The following is a 21,757-nucleotide window of genomic DNA, read 5'->3' on the forward strand; positions in this document are numbered from 1 at the left end:
TAGTACATTTATACAAAGTAATGGCTCTTCAATGAGATACTACTGCTACTATGTGTGCGTGTTTTTGTTTTTGTTTGTTTTATGTTTTTAAATTGGAAAGCACTTTGTGCTACATTTCTGTATGAAAAGTGCTCTATAAATAAAGATATTATTATTATTATTATTACTACTTTCACTGTGAAATAAATGTGTGCGGATGTGTATGTATGCAGGTGTGTAAGTGTATATATATGTGTGTGTGTGTATTTATATAGTTTTTATATATGCATATTGTAATTGTTTTATTTCTAATAATTTTTGTTTTATTTTTTACCGGTCTGATGGCAGGTTTTTGCATCAAATTTTCAAAATGTGCACCAGCTAGTGTATTTTCTGTTTGACAATAACATATCTGATATTGATAAAACTTCATAACACTTGTGGCACAAAAAATAATTGTCTTAATTTCAGTAATTAATTGGGGAAGGTTTGTGGTGGTATCATGACTTTTTATATATATATAATCATTTTACAAAACATTTTTAAAGGCTGATTTGTTGTTGTTGATGATGTTGTTTTTGATGAAGTGGTTAAAAAGGAGGAAAAAATATCCAAAATCCCCTCTTAAAAAGCTTGTAGCTCTGACATGTCAACAGACCAAACTAAGTTAGAAGCTTGAATGTCTGCCGTTTAGATATCTGTTGTGGAAATGAATGCAAATTATGGCAGTTTTAGATAAATAATACCTCATTGGTATATTCAAGCATAAAATTTCAAAAAGCCTGCAACAGAAAAAAAAAGATAATTGTCTTATTTTAAGTAATTAGCTGGGAATGTTTCATGTATTAATTATAATAAATGCATAGTGTTGTTATTTATTGTAGATCTTTGCATTAAATTAGGGCATTTATTTACAATTTTCTTATTTTAAATCTGGGCTGAAAACATCTTTAAATCCAGGCTGAAGATGAAGCTGATCTATAATAATAAATATAAGAGAAGTGACTTTTACATAACTTGGATTTTGACCCGCCCACCAGCGATGACGTCACCCCTACGTCCCCAGTTTCCTTGCAGCTGATTGGTCGAGCGGCGTCCTTCCTTCCTGAAGGTGGCGGGAGCCTGAAGTGAGTCCATGAGGTAAACAAGCCTGCAGAGCTGCAGGGACAGAAATGAAATAAAAGTGTGTGTATTCGGTGTTTGACTATGAGCAGGCTGCGTTCAGCGATGCAGAAAGGAAAGAGAGTCGCGCTGGAGGCGACAGAAACAGCAGCACCGAGACAGAAGACGCCAAAGACGGCTGTGAAACAAGGTGAACTGAGCTGCTCGTGTTGCTTAACCTGGTAGATTTTAATAGAAATGCCAGATTTACTTCATTTATACACATTAATATGAGGCAGCACAACGTGTTTATGTATCCTGTACACCATGAAATGTACACGTAAACTCTGAAACCTTCTTTTTCTGCAGAGTTTAAGATTATTCACATTACCACTATACTCATTTATTGCACTACTACTAGTGTACCTGCTACTGTATACTATAAATGCAATGCAATATAACACAACAGCCACATTGTAATAATAAGGCAGCTTCATTTTAAATTCATATTTGTCAGAACTGTGGTGAATTTTGCAGCCACAGAGTTACAACACCATAAAGATCTGAACTGCAGTGATTCATTGATTACATATTTACTTGTCAGCTACTAAAGTGATTGCCAATTATTTTCTAGTGTTTTTTTTGTTTGTTTGTTTTTTTTTTAAGAAAAGAAGGTGAAAATTGTAAGATTCCAGTTTTATATATTTGTTCTCATTTAATTCTACTGAATATTTTTGTTTTGTGGACAAAACAAAGATGTTCCAGGACATCATCTTGGATTTTGGGAAACTTCAATCAGCACATTTTTACTATTTTCTCACATTTAATGGAGTAAACAACTAATTAATTAATTAAAAAAATAATAGACGGATTATTAGGCAGTAAAAATAGTCAATAGTTGCAGCTTTAGTTAATATATGTTGTAGAGAATCATTATTAAATGTTCTGTTAACGTTCACATTCATATAAGAAGTAAAGTCCAAATGTCTGCACCAACTTATTTTAAATCATCCCTCGGCTTCCAGAGAAGTCGTAAAGAGGAAAAATGCTTATTTATGATATGAAAATCTGCCTCCTGACACCCAGAATGCTCTACATTACATCAGTGCTTAAGAAATCTGACTCTTCCTGGGGTATGTTTGGATTGTTTTATGGTTTGGAGTTTGCCTTGTAAAGAGTGTGTTTGGTTTAAATGATGTTTTATTGTCTTCCAGAAGAAAGCACAGATGCGTCTTCATCGTACCACACGTTCTCTGATCCTGCTGATGTTGTGCGATTTCGCTCTCAGCTCCTGAACTGGTACGACAAGGAGAAGAGGGAGCTGCCATGGCGGACGATGGTAATTATTATTATTAGTTTTACTGCTTCAACGCAACGCATCTTTAGTTGGTCAAACTAAAGCATCCACTGTAGCCTGTAGACTCAATGAAACAGTTTTTTTCATCATTGGGCGACTATGATTGCATGGGTTTTTGCTTGTACTGAGTCCACTACTGCAAATATTGTTGCATTTGAGCAGCAAAACTGAAAACTCCTTAAAAATACACCTTACACATGAGTAAAAAAAATATTTTGACTGTTCATAAGAAATGATGTTGAGTCTTTTGTGAATAATGTAAAAAAAAAGAAATGCTGGATTCATTCTGAACACATCTGCTTTGTTCCCAATTCAATTTCATGGCAGAAACTGTGACTCTGTGTGCAACAGTTGCTTAAAGAAAAGCAATAATAAAGCCACATACAATCACAATGACAGGGAAAAGATGCAAATAAATATTGAAAATTCTTGCATTATTTGAATCTTTTATTAGAGAATTTCAGATTTGTGTATGTGTCAGTAATACTGTGAGGTGGAGCTATATGCCGTGCCTACAAAAAGTATTCACTTCCATGAAAATTTTTCCCTTTTGTTGCTTTTTAGCGTTGAGTCATTAATTTAGTTTGGCTTTTTTGACAAGAATTTACAAAAAAAAAAGGACTCTTTAATGTCAAAGTTAAAACAAATTCATCAATTAATTGAAATATAACACATAGAAGTGGGCTCAATTACAGCATTTAGCCTGTGTGGATGGAGCTCAATCAGCTTTGCACATCTGGACATTTCAATCTGAACCCATTTTTCTTTGCAAAACTGTCTGGTTGCCTTTTTTAGAAACTGTAGCTCATCTTTTAATGACACACATGAAGCGACGTAAAAACTCTCCTGACTGGCTTCCTGTGTTTCCTCTGCAGGCTGTGACAGAATCAGACCTCAACATCAGAACATATGCAGGTAAGAAGACAGAATCTTCACAGATGTTTGTGTCTCTACCTGCTACTTGCGCTCTTTTAAGTGGCTGCTTTACTTTCTGTTTTTTCAGTGTGGGTTTCAGAAATCATGCTGCAGCAGACTCAGGTTGCCACAGTGATAGACTACTTCAACAAATGGATGAAGGTGGGCGTCTTGTAGGTTTTCCGTATTTTGGATTATTGTTATTATGTGTAATTCAGACCCTGTATTTGTTGTGTTTCAGAGGTGGCCCACAGTGCAGGATCTAGCAGCTGCTACACTAGAGGTGATTGAGTAAAACAGTATGTACATTTAAACATGAATAAATAAAACTGCATTCCCTACAAATTCCATTTTTTTCATGAATGAGTAGGAGGTGAACCAGATGTGGGCGGGCCTCGGATACTACTCCCGTGGAAAAAGACTGCATGAAGGAGCGCAGAAGGTCTCTGCTGGACTTTTTCCTGCATCAAACATTTCTGTAGCTTGTATCTACCTTTCTTGAAGTGAAGTAAATTGTGTGGATTGTTTATATGTGATTTTAGTGGTAACTGTACAGCTGCACAATGAATCAATTTAAAATGAAAACTACAATTTGAAGCAATGCAGTTAGCAAAGTGCACCTGCTGCAAATTAGGATGTACGTTATGCAGCAGGTCATGCTGTCCTCTTTGTGTGATCATCACTCTTTTGATGGTGTCTTATGCTCCATGATATATGTTCAATTGGTACCACAGTGAATATTGAATTGAAGCACAACTTTAACAAGTCGCATCCCAAATCTAGTCACAATATGTGCCAGAATATTTGATATTTTCTCCAAATCGTTCAGCCTTAGTTATTTGTTTGGCTGTTTCCTTGTAGGTGGTGTCGGAGCTGAAGGGACAGATGCCTCGGACAGTTGACAGTCTGCTGAAACAGTTGCCTGGAGTTGGACGCTACACCGCTGCAGCTATAGGCTCTATTGCACTGGGACAGGTTGGTCAGGAGACATGAATACGCTGTCTGCTGCACTACTGGGGTGTACAAGGTGTGTCAGAAAGGTTCCAGGACTGGTGTCACAGAAGATATATTTCAAACCCAAACTACAAGTTTTCCCCTTCCGACAATCAACCAGCACGTCAAGCTCAAGGGGGTCGTCAAGGGGACCTGTTTTGAAGGCGTGGACGGCATAAAGATGGCTGTGACGACAGAGCTGTGGAGGATCCTGGAAGAATTGTTCCAGGAGTGCATGGTGGCGTGGCGGAGAAGGCTGGGGAAGTGTGTTAGACTCTAGGGGGATTGCTTAGAAGGGGAGAACTTGTAGTTTGGATTTGAAATATATCTTTTGTGACACCAGTCCTGAAACTTTCCTGACACACCTCGTTGTCCTTAACTTGTGCTGTTGGGTGAGATTTTAGGAGGACAGATCCTCCACTTTTTCTTCTTTGCCAGCTGTCTGACTGTCTCATCATCTGCCAGAAGTCTTGTTTTTTTCTTATGCTATTGAATTGTTTGCATTCTAAAATATGCATATACTGACTGTAAAGTTCAGATTTTTTTCTTGTTTCGCAGCTAAAGTTAGTTATAAACAGGACTTTGTGATCATAGCAAACATAATCGACATGTAAACTGGTAGAAAATGTCAGAGAGGACATACATCATCTGTGCTACTTATAGCTGTGTCTAGTCACTGATTGGATGGAGCAACAGGTTTATCACAAAGCTAGACGTAGCTGAGCCCGACTTTCTTCACATTCTGTTTGTGCAACCGGCCCCAGAGCTTTTATGTGCTTCTATAGACCAGGTCATACTTGATCCCTAAACTCCCCTATTTATCTCTATGATCTCTGTTGCCAAGGTTACCGGAGCTGTAGATGGCAATGTGATTCGGGTGCTGTGTCGCCTGAGAGCCATCGGAGCCGACAGCACGAGTCCTGCAGTGACGGAGGCGCTTTGGTGAGATTCGCCTCCAAACTGAAGTCATTTTGCAAACATGTAAATCATTTTGGATGGTGACACACTAAAATAAAAATGATGTTTTCAGGAGTCTAGCTAACACGCTGGTGGATCCAGAGAGACCGGGAGACTTCAACCAGGCCATGATGGAGCTGGGAGCCAGAGTCTGCACCCCTAAAGGCCCCCTGTGCAGCCAGTGTCCCGTCCAGTCTCACTGCCACTCTTATCGCAAGGTTTGATATGACTTCAAGCTCTGACTGGTGCCGAAAAGAAACACAGAAGATCTGAAAGTTCAGGATTTCTTTGTGTGATTTGATGCTTTTACTTGTGTTCAGGTTCATGTCAAACAAGAACAAAACTCTAAGAAGCTTTTAGGGAAACTGGCCAGAAAGACCGCAAACCTGCCTGATATAGAAGACTGCAGTAAGTCTCCTGCCTCCTCTTCTCTCCTTCAAACATCTCTCTGTAGTCGTGGTATTACAGTTCTCGTTCTCCTCAGCGAACAGTGGAACATGTTCGCTGTGTCCCTCTGAGCCCTGGGACGACGAGCTCGGCGTTCAAAACTTTCCCAGGAAGCCGGCGAAGAAGCCGCCACGAGTGGAGCGAACTCTGACCTGCGTGGTGACCAGACCTGGAGAGGAGGGAGGGGACGAGTATCTGCTGATCCAGAGACCAAACAAAGGTCAGCGCTCTGCAGAGTATTGCAGGAGGATCTGTTTGTGCTGGTCAAGGGTTGGCTGCAAAACTCAGTCACTTCTGGCCTGATACATAGAATATCAGAGAGCAAAAAGTGGGGCTGGAGCACACTGCTTAATCCTTAGAATAAAGTTTCAAGTATAATTCTGGGCATTTTGTTGTGCAAACACACTAAAGTTTCAACACCACTGTGTCTGGAATGGACAAAGACCAGAGGCATTGGATAGATTAATCTAAACCAGGCGTATAATTGTCATCCAACCAGTTATCCAGAGAGAATTACACACCAGATTTAGGTTGAATATGTCTGTTTGCGTCACATCTTTGCCCATTTTTACTCTGATAAAGACTCAGTAATGCTGAAACTTCAGTCTGTCTTCACAACAAAAGGGTGAGAATTAAACTTGGTGCTCCAGACCACTTTTTTACTTCTCTGTCCTCGAGCCGAGAAGCACCTGCTGCAGCTTCTTTGTGCTGGGAGATGCTCTGAGAGCCCCTGTTAAATGCAATTTCACTTTCCTCCTTGAATCACTGAGAAAAACTGAGGATGTGAGGAGTGAGTCATAGGTGTGGAAGCCGGCTGTCATTCTGCAGCTGTGACTTCATTTCAAGTCGGTTCCAGTTAGAAAAATTAAATAAAAAAAAAACACAAAAACTACATCTATTTGGGTGGGCTGCATGAACACATTGAACATATGCAAGCGTTGTGTGTGTTTTCAGGCTTGCTGGCAGGCCTGTGGGAGTTTCCAAGTCTTCTGCTCGAGGAGGAAAACTCTGAGATGAAACACAAGAGGGCTCTGTGTGATGAAATCAGCCGAAAACTGGGAACCAATTTGACCGAGAGCCTCCTCCAGTACGTGGGAGAGGTACGCTTGATATTCAACACCTATCCGTCAAGCGCTTTTATGTGCAAATAAGCCGTTTCTGTAGCTGCGCTGTGCTGATTGCAGGTGGTTCACGTCTTCTCCCACATCCACCAGACGTATGTGGTTTACAGTGTGCGTCTGACGGAGGGTGACACGCAGACTGAAAACACACAGTGGCTCAGTCGAGCCGCTCTGCAGGAAGCCGCTGTGTCCACAGGACTGAAAAAGGTCTGTGTTGTTTTTTATTTCTACACCCTTTTTGAGAGCCCCTGCTGTGTAATTGAGGTTAGCAGTACCTGCAGCACCGAGAATGGACTTGATTATCACTCACAGGAGGCGTGCAGCAGCGGCCTACCTGGACAAATGTACTGTATGTGGAGACTAGTCGCTGTGCTTGAAAGCCACTGAGGGGCTAAATCTGAGGTTTGGTGGTGACGCATGCTTTCAATCAGAAGTTTCCGTGATCAAAGTGAGAATGCAGATTGATAAAACATACTCAAACTGAAATATAAACCTGAAAAACTCTGCTTCTTCTCAAACCAGTGACACCCGATCAACCTCGACTTCTGTAAATACTGGGCCTCGCTCTTCGCCAGACAAGGAAATACGCACACGCAAATATACACATACAACAAAAAGCGACTCCTAGATTTGCTGATGCATAGATGGTGTTGTGGGTTTGTAATCTGACTACCACCCTCCCTGAATTCCTCTAAACACCAAAGAATCATCTGAGATAAAGAAAAACGGAGCAGAGTCGGCGATCTTCAGCCCACTTATACATTTATTTGACAAAGCACAGAGCAGCCTACGACAAACCGAGCTGGTGTTGAGCTCACAGAAAGCATTAACATAAATAGGATGCTTTTTCGTACCCAACGTGCATCATAGATCTCCCTAAAGTTTGATTATCACCTGATTCTTTTCCCTTGTTATGAGCTGCATCACCTCAGGTTTACATTCAGACTCTGTACGAGATTTTTTTTTGGTACATCTTGCTAATTTAAAGAGCTGCTAAACTGACTTTTGTTTAACAATGACTATAAAGTTCTGTTCTATCATATCATTTGATTTGACTATGAAAGGCTCCGACACATGGAGGAGTCAGAACATCCTTTCACATACTGACCATCTATTTCAGACACACATGGCCTTTTCTTATATGCATAAATCATCAGTACAGTTTATTAGTATGATTTTCACTATATTTGAAATTATATTTTAGCTCCTATGATTGTGTATTTCTGCATATCTGTTTAGTACATGTGTACTCATAGTGAAAATGGCCCCAATGGAATAAAAGCCTTAAAGCTGCGTTCTCTCTGTCAGCCAGCAGGGGGCGACTGTCATTGTGCAAAAACATTCAGATTCTACAGATGTTTATGAAAATAATACTCTGCTTCTCACTTGACTTGTTACCCCACTAAGTGTTTTTCTAATAGGTTTCTGGTTTCAGTTGCTAGTTTGAAGGCTGTCTGAATTCAATATGATGTTCATTTAGTGAATTACAGCCCCATGTAGAGTACAAATAGGCGATAAAGCAGGATAAGCTTTAGGGCGGGGCTACCTCGTAGCTGTCAGGTGCGTTGTGCTCTTGAGTTCTCAGTCAGATCCACACTTCGCTTGGAATGTCTGGCTCCAAAAAACAAAAATGGCGACGGCTCAAACCGATCTCCATACCTTAAAAGCGGTTGGTGATGTTGTGTTTGTTTTGTTGACAAGTTAAAACCTGTTCCAATGTGAAACGCAAATAGTTCCTCTGTGATGTCACACTGCTGTTTGGAGCATCTGTAGGTGACAACTAGAAGCAAGTTCAACAGGGATGTACTCTGGTTAATGTGGTTTTAGCCAAAAAGTGGGATCAACTTTTTAATAACTCTCTTGCAGATTGTGAAGCTTCATGATTCTGTGGACGGTGTGAAGGAGGAAACCTCTAAGGTAAGCTCTCCTCTATATTCCATAATATAGCTTATGTTATAATCCTTTACTAACATATTTATGTCATTTATCTCTGTTTGTCTTACTAAGGATGGAAAAAGGAAAAAGCAGACGGGCCTGAAGAACGACAAGAAGCTGCAGACGTCCAAGAAGCAGAAACTGAGTGCAGCCAACACCGGAGGCAGACAACTTTCACTCAGCTCCTTCTTCAAGACTGTCAAAGAAGAATGTTGTTAGGCTTCCTGAAAGGCCCACATGGTGCCTTCCTGTGTATTTGTGCCTTAATGCTGAAGTATCACCACTCTGTCCACTTCCAGGTGTTATTGTGGTGTCATGGAGCAGTTTTTAAATAGTTAGACTGTAATGCATCAGCTGGGTTGTTTTTAAAGACATAAAGTAGATCATGTTTTATTTTTTTATTTTTTTTATTGTAAGTTTTTGCTATTTAGCCTATTTGTCGCAGGATTTTAACTTCCTTCATGTCGACTAACTATGTGGTTTTACACCTAGTATGTAACATAACTGTCATATATTTTACAATAAACAAAACAACAATAAAACTGTACAACAGTGTACAACAATAAAAAGGTAGAAAACATAATGATAGTAACAACTTTGACTGAACTGCTGATCTGCTTCCACCAAAAACCAAGATTATTATCAATATGTTTTTAAAAGAGTTGCTATTTTGTGCTCTACTTAAGCATATATTTGTATTAGAATTACACAATTTTTCTCATGTTGTAATAAATGTATAAATATATTAACGAAAAAATGTGTAAAAAAATAATTCTTTGTGGGCATTTTTTGTTTGTTTGTTTGCTTTTTAGCAATGCCACAATAATTTATTTCAAAACTTCTATTTCATATTTGCTTATTTTAGGGAACTTAAATTTTTTTTTTTTTTTTTTTAAATAATGTCACCTTTAATTTAGAATTCAGTTTTTATTACTATTATTATTATTATTATTATTATTATTATTATTATTATTGTTAGTATTGCTGTTGTTGTTATTATTATTGACATCTGTTTATTTCAGGGGAATCATTTCAAAATTATTGTTTTTTATTATTTCAGGGGACTTATTTCATTATGTCACATTTATTAATTTCAAGGGACTGCTATAATGTCACATTTATTTATTTGCTTTTTCATTTTCGTTACTTATTTAATTTTCAGGGCGGCTTTTTTTTCATAATTATACATTTATTTTTTTCATAGAAGTTTTTTGTAATGTTTCCTTTTTTTGTATTTCAGGGGACTTATTTATAATGACACTTTTTTATTTTAGAGGATTTAATTGATTATGTCATTAATTTATTTCAGGGGACTTCTTTTTATGACATTTTTTTTATTTTAGGGGATTAATTTTATAATATCAGATTTGTTTATTGATACTGCTTTAATTGCATGGGTCTACATTTATTTATTTTTGAGAATTTTTCATTTCCCAATTATTTATTTATTTTATTTTATTTTATTTATTTTTTTCAGGGGGCCTATTTAATTATTGCCAATTGTATTTATTTATTTTCATTATGCCACATTTATTCATTCCAGGATGTATTTTGAGCCACATTTATTGACGTTAAAATGAATATTTATGTAAGTACTTCATAATAACTGGATCCAGCTGCATTCCAATGTGATCACAACGCGGAAGCAACAAATAGCAGAAATCCCTGCAGGTCACAGTTTGGCGGTGCGCAGCGCCCCCTGGCGGCTCCACCCAGCGGCCAGATGATCTGAAGCAGAACAAACAGGAAGTGATCGATGTTTCCTCAGCAGTTTCTCCACTTAATTCAAACTTCGTCGGATGAAGGACGCTCTCTACGCGGTACCAGGGTGTATCCAGCCTCCTGAGTCCGTTGCTGTACTTTTGTTTCCTTCCAGTCCGCCTTCATTCATTTCTCTCAGGATCTGAGTGTGTCTGCTGCTGCTGCTGCTGCTGCTGCTGCAGGGCGTGCTTACAAGTTCAACTTTGCCTGAGGTTATTCAACAAGCGGCTCCAGACAGTGTTCAAAGGTTTTCCAACGCCGCTGCTGAACATCTCAGCTGAACCACCAGTTTGCGAGGTGAGCACCACTGAACACATGAGTAACAATCCGAGGTTGTTTTTTTTTTCCTGTCTGTCTTGTTTAAAATCTTTGAATTCCTTCCTGCTTCCAGATGGCTTCTGCATGGCAAAGTGTCCTGTCTGTGCACCAGAGGATAGTGGACAATGGAGGTATGATAGTAATTATGTTTCCCACATGTCCAGTTTTTTCTTTGCATTTCTGCTCCTTGCAGTTGTACGACAGATGACCAGAGTAAAAGAAAGCCTTGTGTGTCTGATAAATGTGTGGGAGCTGCTCCTCTGTTTGACTCCACAATGACTGCTTTGTGGCTTGTACCAGTGGTGGAAAGTAACTAAGTACATTTACTCAAGTACTGCACTTAAGTACAGTTTTACTTGACTATTTCAGGGCTCTTTCCACCTCCACGCCACCACGTTTCAGAGGGAAATATGCACTTCCTCATCCACCACGTTGATCCAGCAGCTGTCGTTTCTTTTTAAAATATAACACATTGTTAACGATTAAACCGGTGGTTTAAAGCCTTTCTGACTTTAACACGTTTTTATGGCTCAGAAAAGGCTTGTGTGGGTGGATTGTAGAAATTGTAAAAAAAAAAATCACATAAAAAAAAAAGGTGAAAGATGTCACAGTGTGCCATAAATGAAGCATTGTGATGCTACAAGTCATATTCTCCACATGTAAATAACTTGTTTGGTACAGACTACAGCACAAACCCAGTCATAGTTTTAAATTAATTGTTAGGAATACAAAAATGACGATTGCCACTAAAATCATGACTCATATCGCAAGAGCTGTCATAAATTCCTCTCAGTAAGAATGATCAGTCCGTGTACAGGGAAGCCAACAAGTCTGTTGCCTTATTCGACGGAAATCAAAACGCCTAATATGCTTCATGAAAATCTAATTAACAAAACTGGTTTAAAACGGATCTCTTTGGAGAGAGCCAAAAGTTGATCTATGTACTAATAACAGGCTGCTGTGTGACGTATTACAAAAGACAGTGTGTAGCCGGGTCACATCTCACTTGTTGAGCTGCTAACAGATCCCATAATAGTAACTGCCCCCCTCGAAACCTCTGCTGTGGTTTGATTTCAATGAATGTTCAAGTGATCCAATATGTTGGTAAGAATCAAAGACTAGAGACAAACCAGAAACTGTAAACAGATTTGTTCATCAGAACTTAGTTTTGTCTTCTTTTCACCACATTAATGGTAACGAGTCCTCAGATTTATCCATCCATGGCTATAAAACTGTATATAAAATAGTTTAAAGTATCTGCAGTGATGAAGAAATTAGCACATCTTTTGCGACCCTAGTGTCACTCGTTATTCCATTGTTATTGACAGTTCCCTTACCTTTTGCAACCGTCTGCCAGACCCCCTTGATTCACCTTTTATTGATTGTTCTCTCACTTCATGTCATTGATTAGCAACTATGTACTAAACTACCACTACTAATGATACTAAAAATAAAATATGTAGCTCTGCAAATGTTCTGGCTCGGCTTACCTTCACAGACTCTGTGTTGGTAAAGCCCACCGTGTACCTGAATAGTAATAAACACCCGACTACAGCAAACATCGTACGAGGACTATGGGTGAAATTCTTCAACAGCAGCAACTAGAGCAGGAACATGCTGCCGACACACTGATGCGTCACTATTAATAATCAGGTTGTTCAAATTTACAAAAAAACTACTTACCTACTTTTGAAGCCATTGCAAATCATAGCAGGCTTTAGTTTCCAACGACTCCTATAAGTCTTAATTTTCTGTGAAGGAATCATCGAAACACTTTGATCGTCCTCGTCACACAAAAACAGTCATGCATTTAGATTTTTTTTATACATTTGTTATAGATCTGGAAAAATCTCTTGGGTCAAAAATATACATACAGAAATGCTATTTATAGGTAGCCATTCTTTGGCCACTCTCACCTCAACTAGGTAGCTTCTGGTTGTATCTTTGACCACTCCGCTTAACAGAGTTAGTGCAGTTTAACTAAATTCGTTTGCTTTCTATCACAGGCTTGTTTCTCCGTCACAGTCCACAGGTTCTTGATGGGATTAAGTTCAGACTTAAGAGACTAAAACCTTAATTCTTGCCTGATTTAGCAATTTCTCTACCACTTTTGATGTGTCATTGTCTTGTTGGAACACCCAACTGCATCCAAGATCCAACCCTCAGGCTAATAATTTTAGGTTTTCCTGAAGAACGTAGAGGTATTTCTTCTTCTTCAATGTTCGATTTACTTTGTATAAAGCACCAGTTTTCCTGGCACCAAAACAGCCGCAGAGTATAATACTGCCACCACCGTGCTTCATCGTAGGTTTGGTGTTCTTGGGGTTAAAGGACTCACCTTATCTCCTTCAAACATATTTCTGGTCTTTGTGGCCAAATAGCTCAATTTTTGTTTCAGATTCAGATAGAACGCAGATCCAGATAGAACTTTATTGATCCCTTTGGTAGGGCAGTTGTTAACCGGGTTTATCTGACCACAGAACCTTATTGCAGAAGGCCTTTTCTTTGTCCATGTGATCAGCAGCAAATTTCAATCTAGCCTTAAAGTGGTGCTCCTAGAGGAATGGTTTCCTTCTTACACAGCAGCCTCTCAGCCCGTGGTGATGTAAAACACTTCAGACACTGCTACCTGTGTTCTAGCAGCTTCTAATTCTGTTGATTCTTGGTTGACTTTTTCAGAAGAAAACACCATATTTTGTCCCCAAGTTTAAGTGTGCTCACGGTCAAAACCGAACACATCGCACTAAGTTTGGTGAAATCAAGGCAGCTTCTAAAACTCACTCCTCGACATGCTTTCCTGTCATTTATTTGTGAATTTGTGAATGATTGGCTGAGTCCCTGATGTAGAGCTGTGTCATCCTCCCAGACAAGAGGACGGACCCGTGGCTGCTGGTCTACTCCCCCGTCCCGGTGGCGCTCATCTTCCTGGTTTACCTCTTTGTGGTCTGGGCCGGACCTCGTCTGATGAAACACAGAGAACCCGTTGACCTCAAAGTAGTTCTCATTGTTTACAACTTCGCCATGGTTGGCCTGTCGGGGTACATGTGCTACGAGGTGTGGTTTTCACAAATGACATTATGACTGAAAACAGACAGATTTAAACATTTCCAGTTGTCCTTATTTCATCGTTTGCTTGTGTTATGATATAAATTTTTTGTTCTGAATGTTTCCAGTTCTTTGTCACATCGTGGCTCTCCAGCTATAACCTCCTCTGTCAGCCTGTAGACTACAGCACCAATCCGCTGGCAATGAGGGTAAGAATGTCCCTCGCTGGATGTGTCTGATCATTTTGTCTGTACAGAAGTTTAATTCACTCACATTGGAATCATATCATGTCCTCCCTCAGATGGCCAAAGTGTGCTGGTGGTTTTTCTTCTCCAAGGTCATAGAGCTCAGCGACACGGTACGCCTTTTGTTACAACATTTGTGTCAGTTTTCTAGAAGGGCTACGCTGCAGGACTATAATAAAATATCTGCTTCTGCTCTGTTTCCGAGCAGATTTTCTTCATCCTGAGGAAGAAGAACAATCAGCTGACTTTCCTTCACGTGTACCATCACGGCACCATGATCTTCAACTGGTGGTTGGGGATCAAGTATGTGGCCGGAGGACAGTGTAAGTCGTTTCATTTGAGCAGTAGCAAAATATCAGTTGTGTGACCTTGATAAAGGTTGCTGTCTGGCCTCCAAATAATCACATAAGATTACTTGAACCAGCAATAAATGAGCAATAAACCGAAACTACAAGTTACAACAGAAGTGAGCGCTCCACTGTGGTGTAGAGCGTAATGTTGTACCTCCTTACAGTTGTGAGTTGAACAGTAGTGTATTTGCACTTCTGTAAAATTAAAAACTAGCACTTTAAATGCGCCCTACTAATAATACAGACCCCACAGTAGGAACTTAGTGCAACCAGAGCCATTACTGGAATTCAAACCTTTCATTTTTTCAGTACCTTCTTTATTTTTGAGGACAAAACCAAATTTCTGCAGACATGTTCTGCCATGGGGCTGCAGGGTGGCGCAGTTGGTAGTACTGTTGCCTCGCAGCAAGAAGGTCGCCGGTTCGCGTCCTGGTGGGGGCCCCGGAATCTTTCCCGCGTGGAATTTGCATGTTCTCCCCGTGCAGCGTGGGTTCTCTACGGGTTCTCCACCTTCCACCTGAGGTTAATTGGTAATTCTAAATTGTCCGTAGGTGTGAAAGTGAGTGGTTGTCTATCGCTAAGTGTAGCCCTGTGATGGACTGGTGACCTGTCCAGGGTGTCCCCTGCCTTCGCCCTGGGATAGACTCCAGCCCCCCGCCGACCCTAGTGAGGATTAAGCGGTGTATAGATAATGGATGGATGGATGTTCTGCCATGGGCTGCAAGGTGGCTCGGTGGTTAGCACCGTTGCCGGTTTGCGTCCCGGTGAGGACACCCTTTCTGCGTGGTTAGGTTTAGGGTGCAGCATGGGTTCTCTCCATGTTCTCCAGCTTCCTCCCACACAGTCCAAAAACATGTTAAGGTTAATTCAGGGGTGTCCAATCCTGGTCCTTTAGGACCACAATCCTGCATGTTTTAGATGTGTCCCTCTTCCAACACACCTGATTCAAATGATCAGGATCGTTATCAGGCTTCTGCAGAGCTTGATGATGAGCTGATCATTTGAATCAGGTGTGTTGGAAGAGGGACACATCTAAAACATGCAGGATTGTGGCCCTAAAGGACCAGGATTGGACACCCCTGGGTTAATTGGTGATTCTAAATTGTCCATAAGTGTGAATGTGGGTGTGCTTGGTTGTCTGTCTCAAAGTGTGGCCCTGCGATAGACTGATGACCTGTCCAAGTCAACTAGGATAGACTCCAGCCCCCCGCGACCCTAGTGAGGATTAAGCGGTGTATAGATAATGGATGGATGTTCTGCCATTCTTTAGAGACTGTTTCTATCCACTGCTATCTGCTGTGTTGCCAAGTCGTTCTCTTAATAAGTCCCCACAGGTGTTGTGTTGGATTAAAGTTCGGGGACATACCTGTCGAGGTTGCGTGGTTTTGCATCACTAGCTTGCTGGAATGTTTCTCGTCTTCAAGCTTCCGCAGACTGGAAGTCAACCTGTCAGCCAGTATTTTGCTTTGACCGCAGGTATTCATGGCGTTATCTATAAATGTCATCTCCCCCAACACCTTTTGTAGTCATGCAGCTTTGTATCATCACGCTCCCACCATGTGATTCACTCAGAACTATGCATTGACAGTTGTGGGGCTGGGCAGGTTCAAACATGTGGGATACCCATGTGAGCCACACATATCTGACAGTCATGTGACCAAAGAATGCGGCACTACTATCCTTTCAACTTTCTGTGAGCAAAGTTTTGTCGAGTGAGTTTTGCAACGAAGAGCAAACACGGTTTTATTCTTGTACGCCGTCCGTAGAGGTTGATGTTAGTCACTGACCTTCACACTGTTTGAGCAGACTTCTACTGATATTTATTGTGCCAAGTCTGAAGCACTTGCTGTTCTGTTTTATGGAGGTAGATTGTGAAAGTGGTGCTGTGTTCGTGGGGTCATTTCAGGAGGCTGGACGTTGCAGCTCCTTGCTATGCCTCATTTAGTATCTCCTGATTACTGCTGCTACTGTGTTTAACTGTTTTTTTTTTAGCTGGTTATTGAACTTTCTGGGTTTTTTTTTACATCTTTGTGAAGTCCAACAATCTGATTTTTTGCTTCTGTTGGCAATTCTTTTCCATGTGGAGCCATGTTGTAGCCCATACAGCCGTCCTCAAATGTATTCAGACCCTTCCATTAAAGAAAAGGCAAAATTCACAATAATCACTCAAATAACTAGAAACTGAAAAAAGTAATAATAAATAAAAATTTGCTAAATTATAATTTAGTGAAATAAAACTTTGCTTTTGAGTTGTTGTTGAAAAGAATAGTTTAAAAATAAATAACCATCACGGACAAATTAGAGCACTTTGCTGATGAGCAGTGGGCCAAAATCAAAACACCTGTCAACAGGTGCAGAAGTCTGATTGAGAGTTACAGAAAACACTTGATTGCAGTGTTTGGCTCAAAGGGTTGCTCAACGAAATATTAGTTTTCGGGTCCCATCATGCTTGTTGTTGTTTTTTAAAACATTTTTTATTTTTATTTCTGTTGAACCACAGTTCAAAAGCACCGTCATGATTTTCATTAAATTTTTATTTGTTATTACTTTTGTCAATTTCTACTTGTTTCAGTGACACCAGTTTTTTTCCTTCTTTAATGGGAGGGTATGAAGAAATCTGAGGATGACTGTAGCTCCAAAACAGGAAGTTCTAGCCATATTTTTGCAGTTGGCCAAGTGGAAATCACAGAAGTGCTATAGTTTAGTTCCAGTTTTCTAACTTGTGTGTCAGCGATCACAGGTGTTTTCACTTTTGCTGCATTGACTTTCTACTTTCGGGCCTGTTTTTTTCAATATAGTGTTTCTGTATTTGTTTTTGATTGTCGATATTTGTGAGATTATAAGTAATGCTATTACTGATAAGTGATACAATCATTTGGCATTTAAATGACTGTTCATTCACGAGTAATAATATTTTCAATGTACACGCATGGTCCACAAATTAAAATGCATAGTTAATATTTAACTTTTTTTAAATACCTTTTCTAAAATGTTTCTTTCGTGTGCACCACCTCCTGCAGCGTTCTTCATCGGCCTGGTCAACACCTTCGTTCACGTGGTGATGTACGCTTACTACGGCCTGGCTGCGATCGGGCCTCACATGCAGAAGTATTTATGGTGGAAACGTTACCTGACATCTCTGCAGCTGGTGAGCACCTCCAGCTCTCTGTAACCGATATTACAAATGGACGTGTTAATGTTCCAGCTGATGCGAACTCTGCCTGCCGCCCCTTCCAGGTGCAGTTTGTGCTGTTCCTCCTGTACACCGGCCAAAACCTGATGGCGGATTGCGACTTCCCCGACTCCATGAACCTGTTAGTGTTCGGCTACTGCGTCACCCTCATCATCCTCTTCAGCAACTTCTACTATCAGAGCTACGTCAGCCAGAGGAAGAAGCAGAAGCAGAAGTGAGGTGCGCTGATGAGGCGTTACACATAACCAAACACACTGAGGGTTTCTGAGAAGTGCTGACATGAGAGTATTGTGTCAGCTGGAAGGGTTTTATACAGTGAATTAGGTTTTTTTTTCCTTCGTCTGCAGTATTCATCTGTGTCCACTAGAGGGCACAACCTCCCCACAATCTGAAGGGTTTCCTTTTTCTTTTTTTTTCCCAGGGTGCTACAGTTAAAGCGTTCTAAACCTCACGAAATAATGTTAACAATTGTGTGATCATTCAGTTATTTATTTCTTAAATTGAGAAATGACAAACATTCAAATGATTGCTGTAAACAAACTGTACATTTTATACATATAATAATAAAGTCGGTTGGTTTCTCTGCATTATTGCAGAATTAATGAGGCCAAACCCTCCTCCAGAGATAAATCCAAAAAGCAAAAAAAAAAAAAAACACTTAACAAAATACAGAAATGCAAACGTCTTTTTTTTTTTTCCACTGCTAAAACAGCACAGCAAAAATGATATATTATTATCTACACTTCAGTCTAAAACAGATTGAAAGATGTAGATTAGAGAGAAAAAAAAACACAAAGAGGAGGGAGAGGACGATTGATTTGGAGTCTGTTCAGGAGTGTTATGGTTTATATAGTAAAACTGAAGGTATTGCATGAATAAGCAAAGTCTGATTGAACTTTAAGTGTGCAACTTCTAGCACCGATGTATTAAAGTCCCTGTACGTGATGAGTTCCTGGACAATAAAGGTGAAACTAATCAGAAAAGATCATCAGCTGTGTAACTGCTGAATGGCCAGATGTTGTTTTTCCTTCGTGTCCGTTTCATTTTTTGTGTCTCGTATCGTATCATATAAAAATTCTCACAGCCAGAAACAGATTAAACACTTTAAATCTTTCTCTTTAAATACTGAAACTTCTTCTCGCCTGCTGGTTCCCAACTTGCAGGTCTGAATCACAAGAGAAATCAAAAAAAGTGTTGCAAGATGATTAAAACGGGACCTTCCAGCAAGTGGCATTGTACTTTTGTTATGCAAGAGCCAGATTAACAACAGATATTCTGAACTGATCCAGCAGAAACTGAGAAATATTATAAAAAAAGACTTCCTTCACAGCCACAGAAGTGCACGTTAACCTATCATAAAACTGGTAAAGTGCACCTTTAACAGAACGTGAAGGGAGAAAATACTGGTGATACATCTGATTATCAGGATTTTTTAGATTTTCTTTAAATCTTTCTTTCATTTTTTTGTAATTACAGAATAGATTAACCTTAAATTATTCATCTAAAAATAAAAAAAATCAGATGTTTTTGCTGTAAGTGGCTGCAGCTGCTGATGAGAGGTCCAAGTAGATGATTTTCTTTATTCTAAGGGGTCATAAGGCATAAAGGTTGGGAACCACAGTTCTGTAATTTCCATTCCGATCGTGTCAGTTAAGTGTCATAATTACATGCTGCTTAACTGACCTGCAAAATTTGTACGTGTTTCATTTTGCTGGTTTCCATTTGGTGCACAACTAAGACCCATTTACAATGTGACCTGTGTTATTCTGGAAAAGAAACTAGAACTAAGGCGGTGACCTAAGAGTGTGAGCGTGAAGGAAGTTGGACTGCGGAGTTGTGGAGTAGTTGTGGTGAAGCGTGTCCTGCTCCAGTGTTGCTTTATGTCTCTGTGTAGACGGACGACATGTGGCTCAAGCTGCGGTCGAAGCTGCCCACCGGGAAGAAGATGCTCTCCTCTGGGCTGGAGGAGAACTGGCACCCTGCGCCTCCCTGCAGCTCCTGGGTCAAGCTGAAGCCTGGAACATGACGAAATGTTTCATATTCAAAGCAATCATTCAGGTGATCTTTTTATGATTAGATTAAAAAAAAAAAGCTCCCCACCTGCAGAGCCAGTGTTGCTGCCCGACATGTGGAAGCCATTGTGCTGATGGGTTGTGTAGGCGTGAGAATCTCCTGGGACGTGGACACCACCGACCGTCTGCTCCATCCTGTAGGAGTCTCCGAAATGGAAGCAGCTCTGAAAGCTGCCCTGGTATTCTAGGAAACGAGGGAGGATGTAGAGGAGAAAAATAGAAGCCAGACTTGATCAGCTGCCACCGGCGACTATGGGCAGTTGTTTCAGTTCAGCGTCCATCCGGCTGAAACCTAATGTGGATCTCGAATTATGACAATGCTATATTTGTGCTAACTCTATAAACTCCCATAGTGTGTTGCATTTGTCCCCGTCGTCTCAGTTTGTACTCAGAATCGACCGCAGGAGTCATGATAATGGGAAAGCAACCTTCCTGGAGCGCTTTTACGCAACTCCCCGGCCACAGCGTGGTTAGAGAGACGTCCATGTGTAGATCTTTACAGGGAAAACAGTGTTTAAGGCATTAGGAAAAAGGCTGGGGAGTGACAGCCGAGCCTGCCGCGTTAGGACGCTGAGAGACAGCTGAACACATGAGCCAGCGTTTTGTTGGCTAATTCAGAGCAGGGAAAAGGCTTCCGGCATGTGGTTTTCCCCACTCTGTCTCTACAACTCTAATCTCTTTCTGTCCTGAAAATGTTCTGACAGAGCCACAGGGGCAGTATCACTGCTCCGAGAGACGACTTCCTCTCTCAGAGGCCTTTCATGTGGGTCTGGTGGTACGGCGAGCGTTTGAAAGAGAACACAAGGGGTGTTCAGAATTGAATTATATTCAAGTGTTCTGGCGCTTCCATCGCAGGAAGTAATACGCAGGCTGCCTGTTAGTGAATCACCTGCCACAGGAAACATTTTAAGGATATTAAATTGGAACACCGATGAATGTTTTCAGCGTCAAGCCAGAACATATTTCCTGAAACAAGTTCGGCTGCGTTGGGCCAGAAGCCTCCGGGTTAGTCTTACCGTCGCTGGCAGACTGATGATGGTGATAGTGAGCGTAGGGCTTGTGGTGCTGGTGGATGTGCTGCTTCTCCAGCGGAGGAGGAGGCGTCGGCGTTCCCTTCATCCCAGGAGACAGGAGGGGACCCGACACCCTGCAGGAGACACAGACAGGACGGCTGAGCCATGAATCTAAAGCTGTCAGTCCACTGTTATTGCTTCCCTTGAAGACTCTCCATCATTTCTCATTATAATGCTTCATGACATCTCAACCGAAGCCGGAGCTACAAGGCGGCCCGCTAACCGCATGATCCGACAAACCCAGCGGAGCGGTTGTGATCCTAAACACACAGCAGAAGAAGAAACACTCGAGGCGTGTGGAAACTTGGGCTCCCCACACGTAATCGTCCTCCTACCACATATTATGATCTTAAGTCAACAAACAGCCGAGTGTGCATTTAAGTGAACACACACACACACACACACACCAGTGCAGTAACCCTTGACTTTGTGGCCTGGACTGGGAAAAAAGATTTTACATTCATGACTTTTGAGTGAAGGAGGATGAAGTTAACGTGTTTGTGATTTTGTGGACTCTAGGTTTTGTGATTTTTGATGATTTAAGTACAGATTTTTTTTCAGTGTATTGTATGTTTGTCACTCAGTACACTGTAAAAAGTGTGTTTGAGCTGCAGCTGAGGTAAAGTTTTGTTTCTGATTAATCTCATTTATCTTTCTGCTTTCTGCTGAGGAAAGTATTTCACAAAGAAAAGTCATTTTGAGTTTTGGCGTGAAATAAAAAAGTCGTACTATAGGGCTGCTGCTATAGCTCACCTGGTAGAGCTAGTGTCCTATGTGTAGGGCTACAGTCCCAATGTGGAGGTCATAAGTTCAAATCCCGCTCACGACCCTTTCTCAAATGTTCTTTTCCCTACTTTCCTTTCTCTCTCTCACTAACACGATCCAATAAAGGCAC

General features: G+C 40.7%; 3 protein-coding genes across 4 annotated transcripts in view; 2 read left to right on the forward strand and 1 right to left on the reverse strand.

Moving 5' to 3' along the window:
* The first annotated feature begins 1,113 nt into the window (after positions 1 to 1,113).
* Positions 1,114 to 9,573, forward strand: mutyh (mutY DNA glycosylase). Its single transcript, XM_008283907.1, has 15 exons — positions 1,114 to 1,291; positions 2,295 to 2,419; positions 3,313 to 3,352; positions 3,441 to 3,514; positions 3,594 to 3,635; positions 3,723 to 3,794; positions 4,214 to 4,327; positions 5,190 to 5,287; positions 5,376 to 5,520; positions 5,623 to 5,710; positions 5,787 to 5,969; positions 6,704 to 6,849; positions 6,934 to 7,077; positions 8,737 to 8,787; positions 8,878 to 9,573. Exons 1-15 carry the CDS (start codon positions 1,186 to 1,188, stop codon positions 9,022 to 9,024), a joined length of 1,575 nt encoding a protein of 524 aa, XP_008282129.1. The 5' UTR covers positions 1,114 to 1,185; the 3' UTR covers positions 9,025 to 9,573.
* An 804-nt stretch (positions 9,574 to 10,377) lies between these two features.
* Positions 10,378 to 18,718, forward strand: elovl8b (ELOVL fatty acid elongase 8b). Its single transcript, XM_008283910.1, has 8 exons — positions 10,378 to 10,863; positions 10,958 to 11,015; positions 13,751 to 13,938; positions 14,058 to 14,138; positions 14,231 to 14,287; positions 14,383 to 14,497; positions 17,545 to 17,672; positions 17,762 to 18,718. Exons 2-8 carry the CDS (start codon positions 10,958 to 10,960, stop codon positions 17,933 to 17,935), a joined length of 801 nt encoding a protein of 266 aa, XP_008282132.1. The 5' UTR covers positions 10,378 to 10,863; the 3' UTR covers positions 17,936 to 18,718.
* A 779-nt stretch (positions 18,719 to 19,497) lies between these two features.
* glis1b (GLIS family zinc finger 1b) overlaps positions 19,498 to 21,757 on the reverse strand; it is a 103,650-nt gene continuing 101,390 nt past the window's right edge. For both annotated transcript variants that reach the window (XM_008283909.1, XM_008283908.1), the window contains exons 9-11: positions 20,806 to 20,936; positions 19,818 to 19,973; positions 19,498 to 19,732 (exon numbers count right to left, since the gene is read on the reverse strand). In XM_008283909.1, coding sequence (XP_008282131.1) covers positions 19,596 to 19,732; positions 19,818 to 19,973; positions 20,806 to 20,936 — 424 coding nt within the window. In that variant the 3' untranslated portion in view covers positions 19,498 to 19,595. The remainder of the gene's footprint in view (positions 19,733 to 19,817; positions 19,974 to 20,805; positions 20,937 to 21,757) is intronic.

Source organism: Stegastes partitus, unplaced genomic scaffold, assembly GCF_000690725.1.
Source record: "Stegastes partitus isolate 25-593 unplaced genomic scaffold, Stegastes_partitus-1.0.2 Scaffold332, whole genome shotgun sequence".
Classification (NCBI taxonomy): Eukaryota; Metazoa; Chordata; class Actinopteri; family Pomacentridae; genus Stegastes; species Stegastes partitus.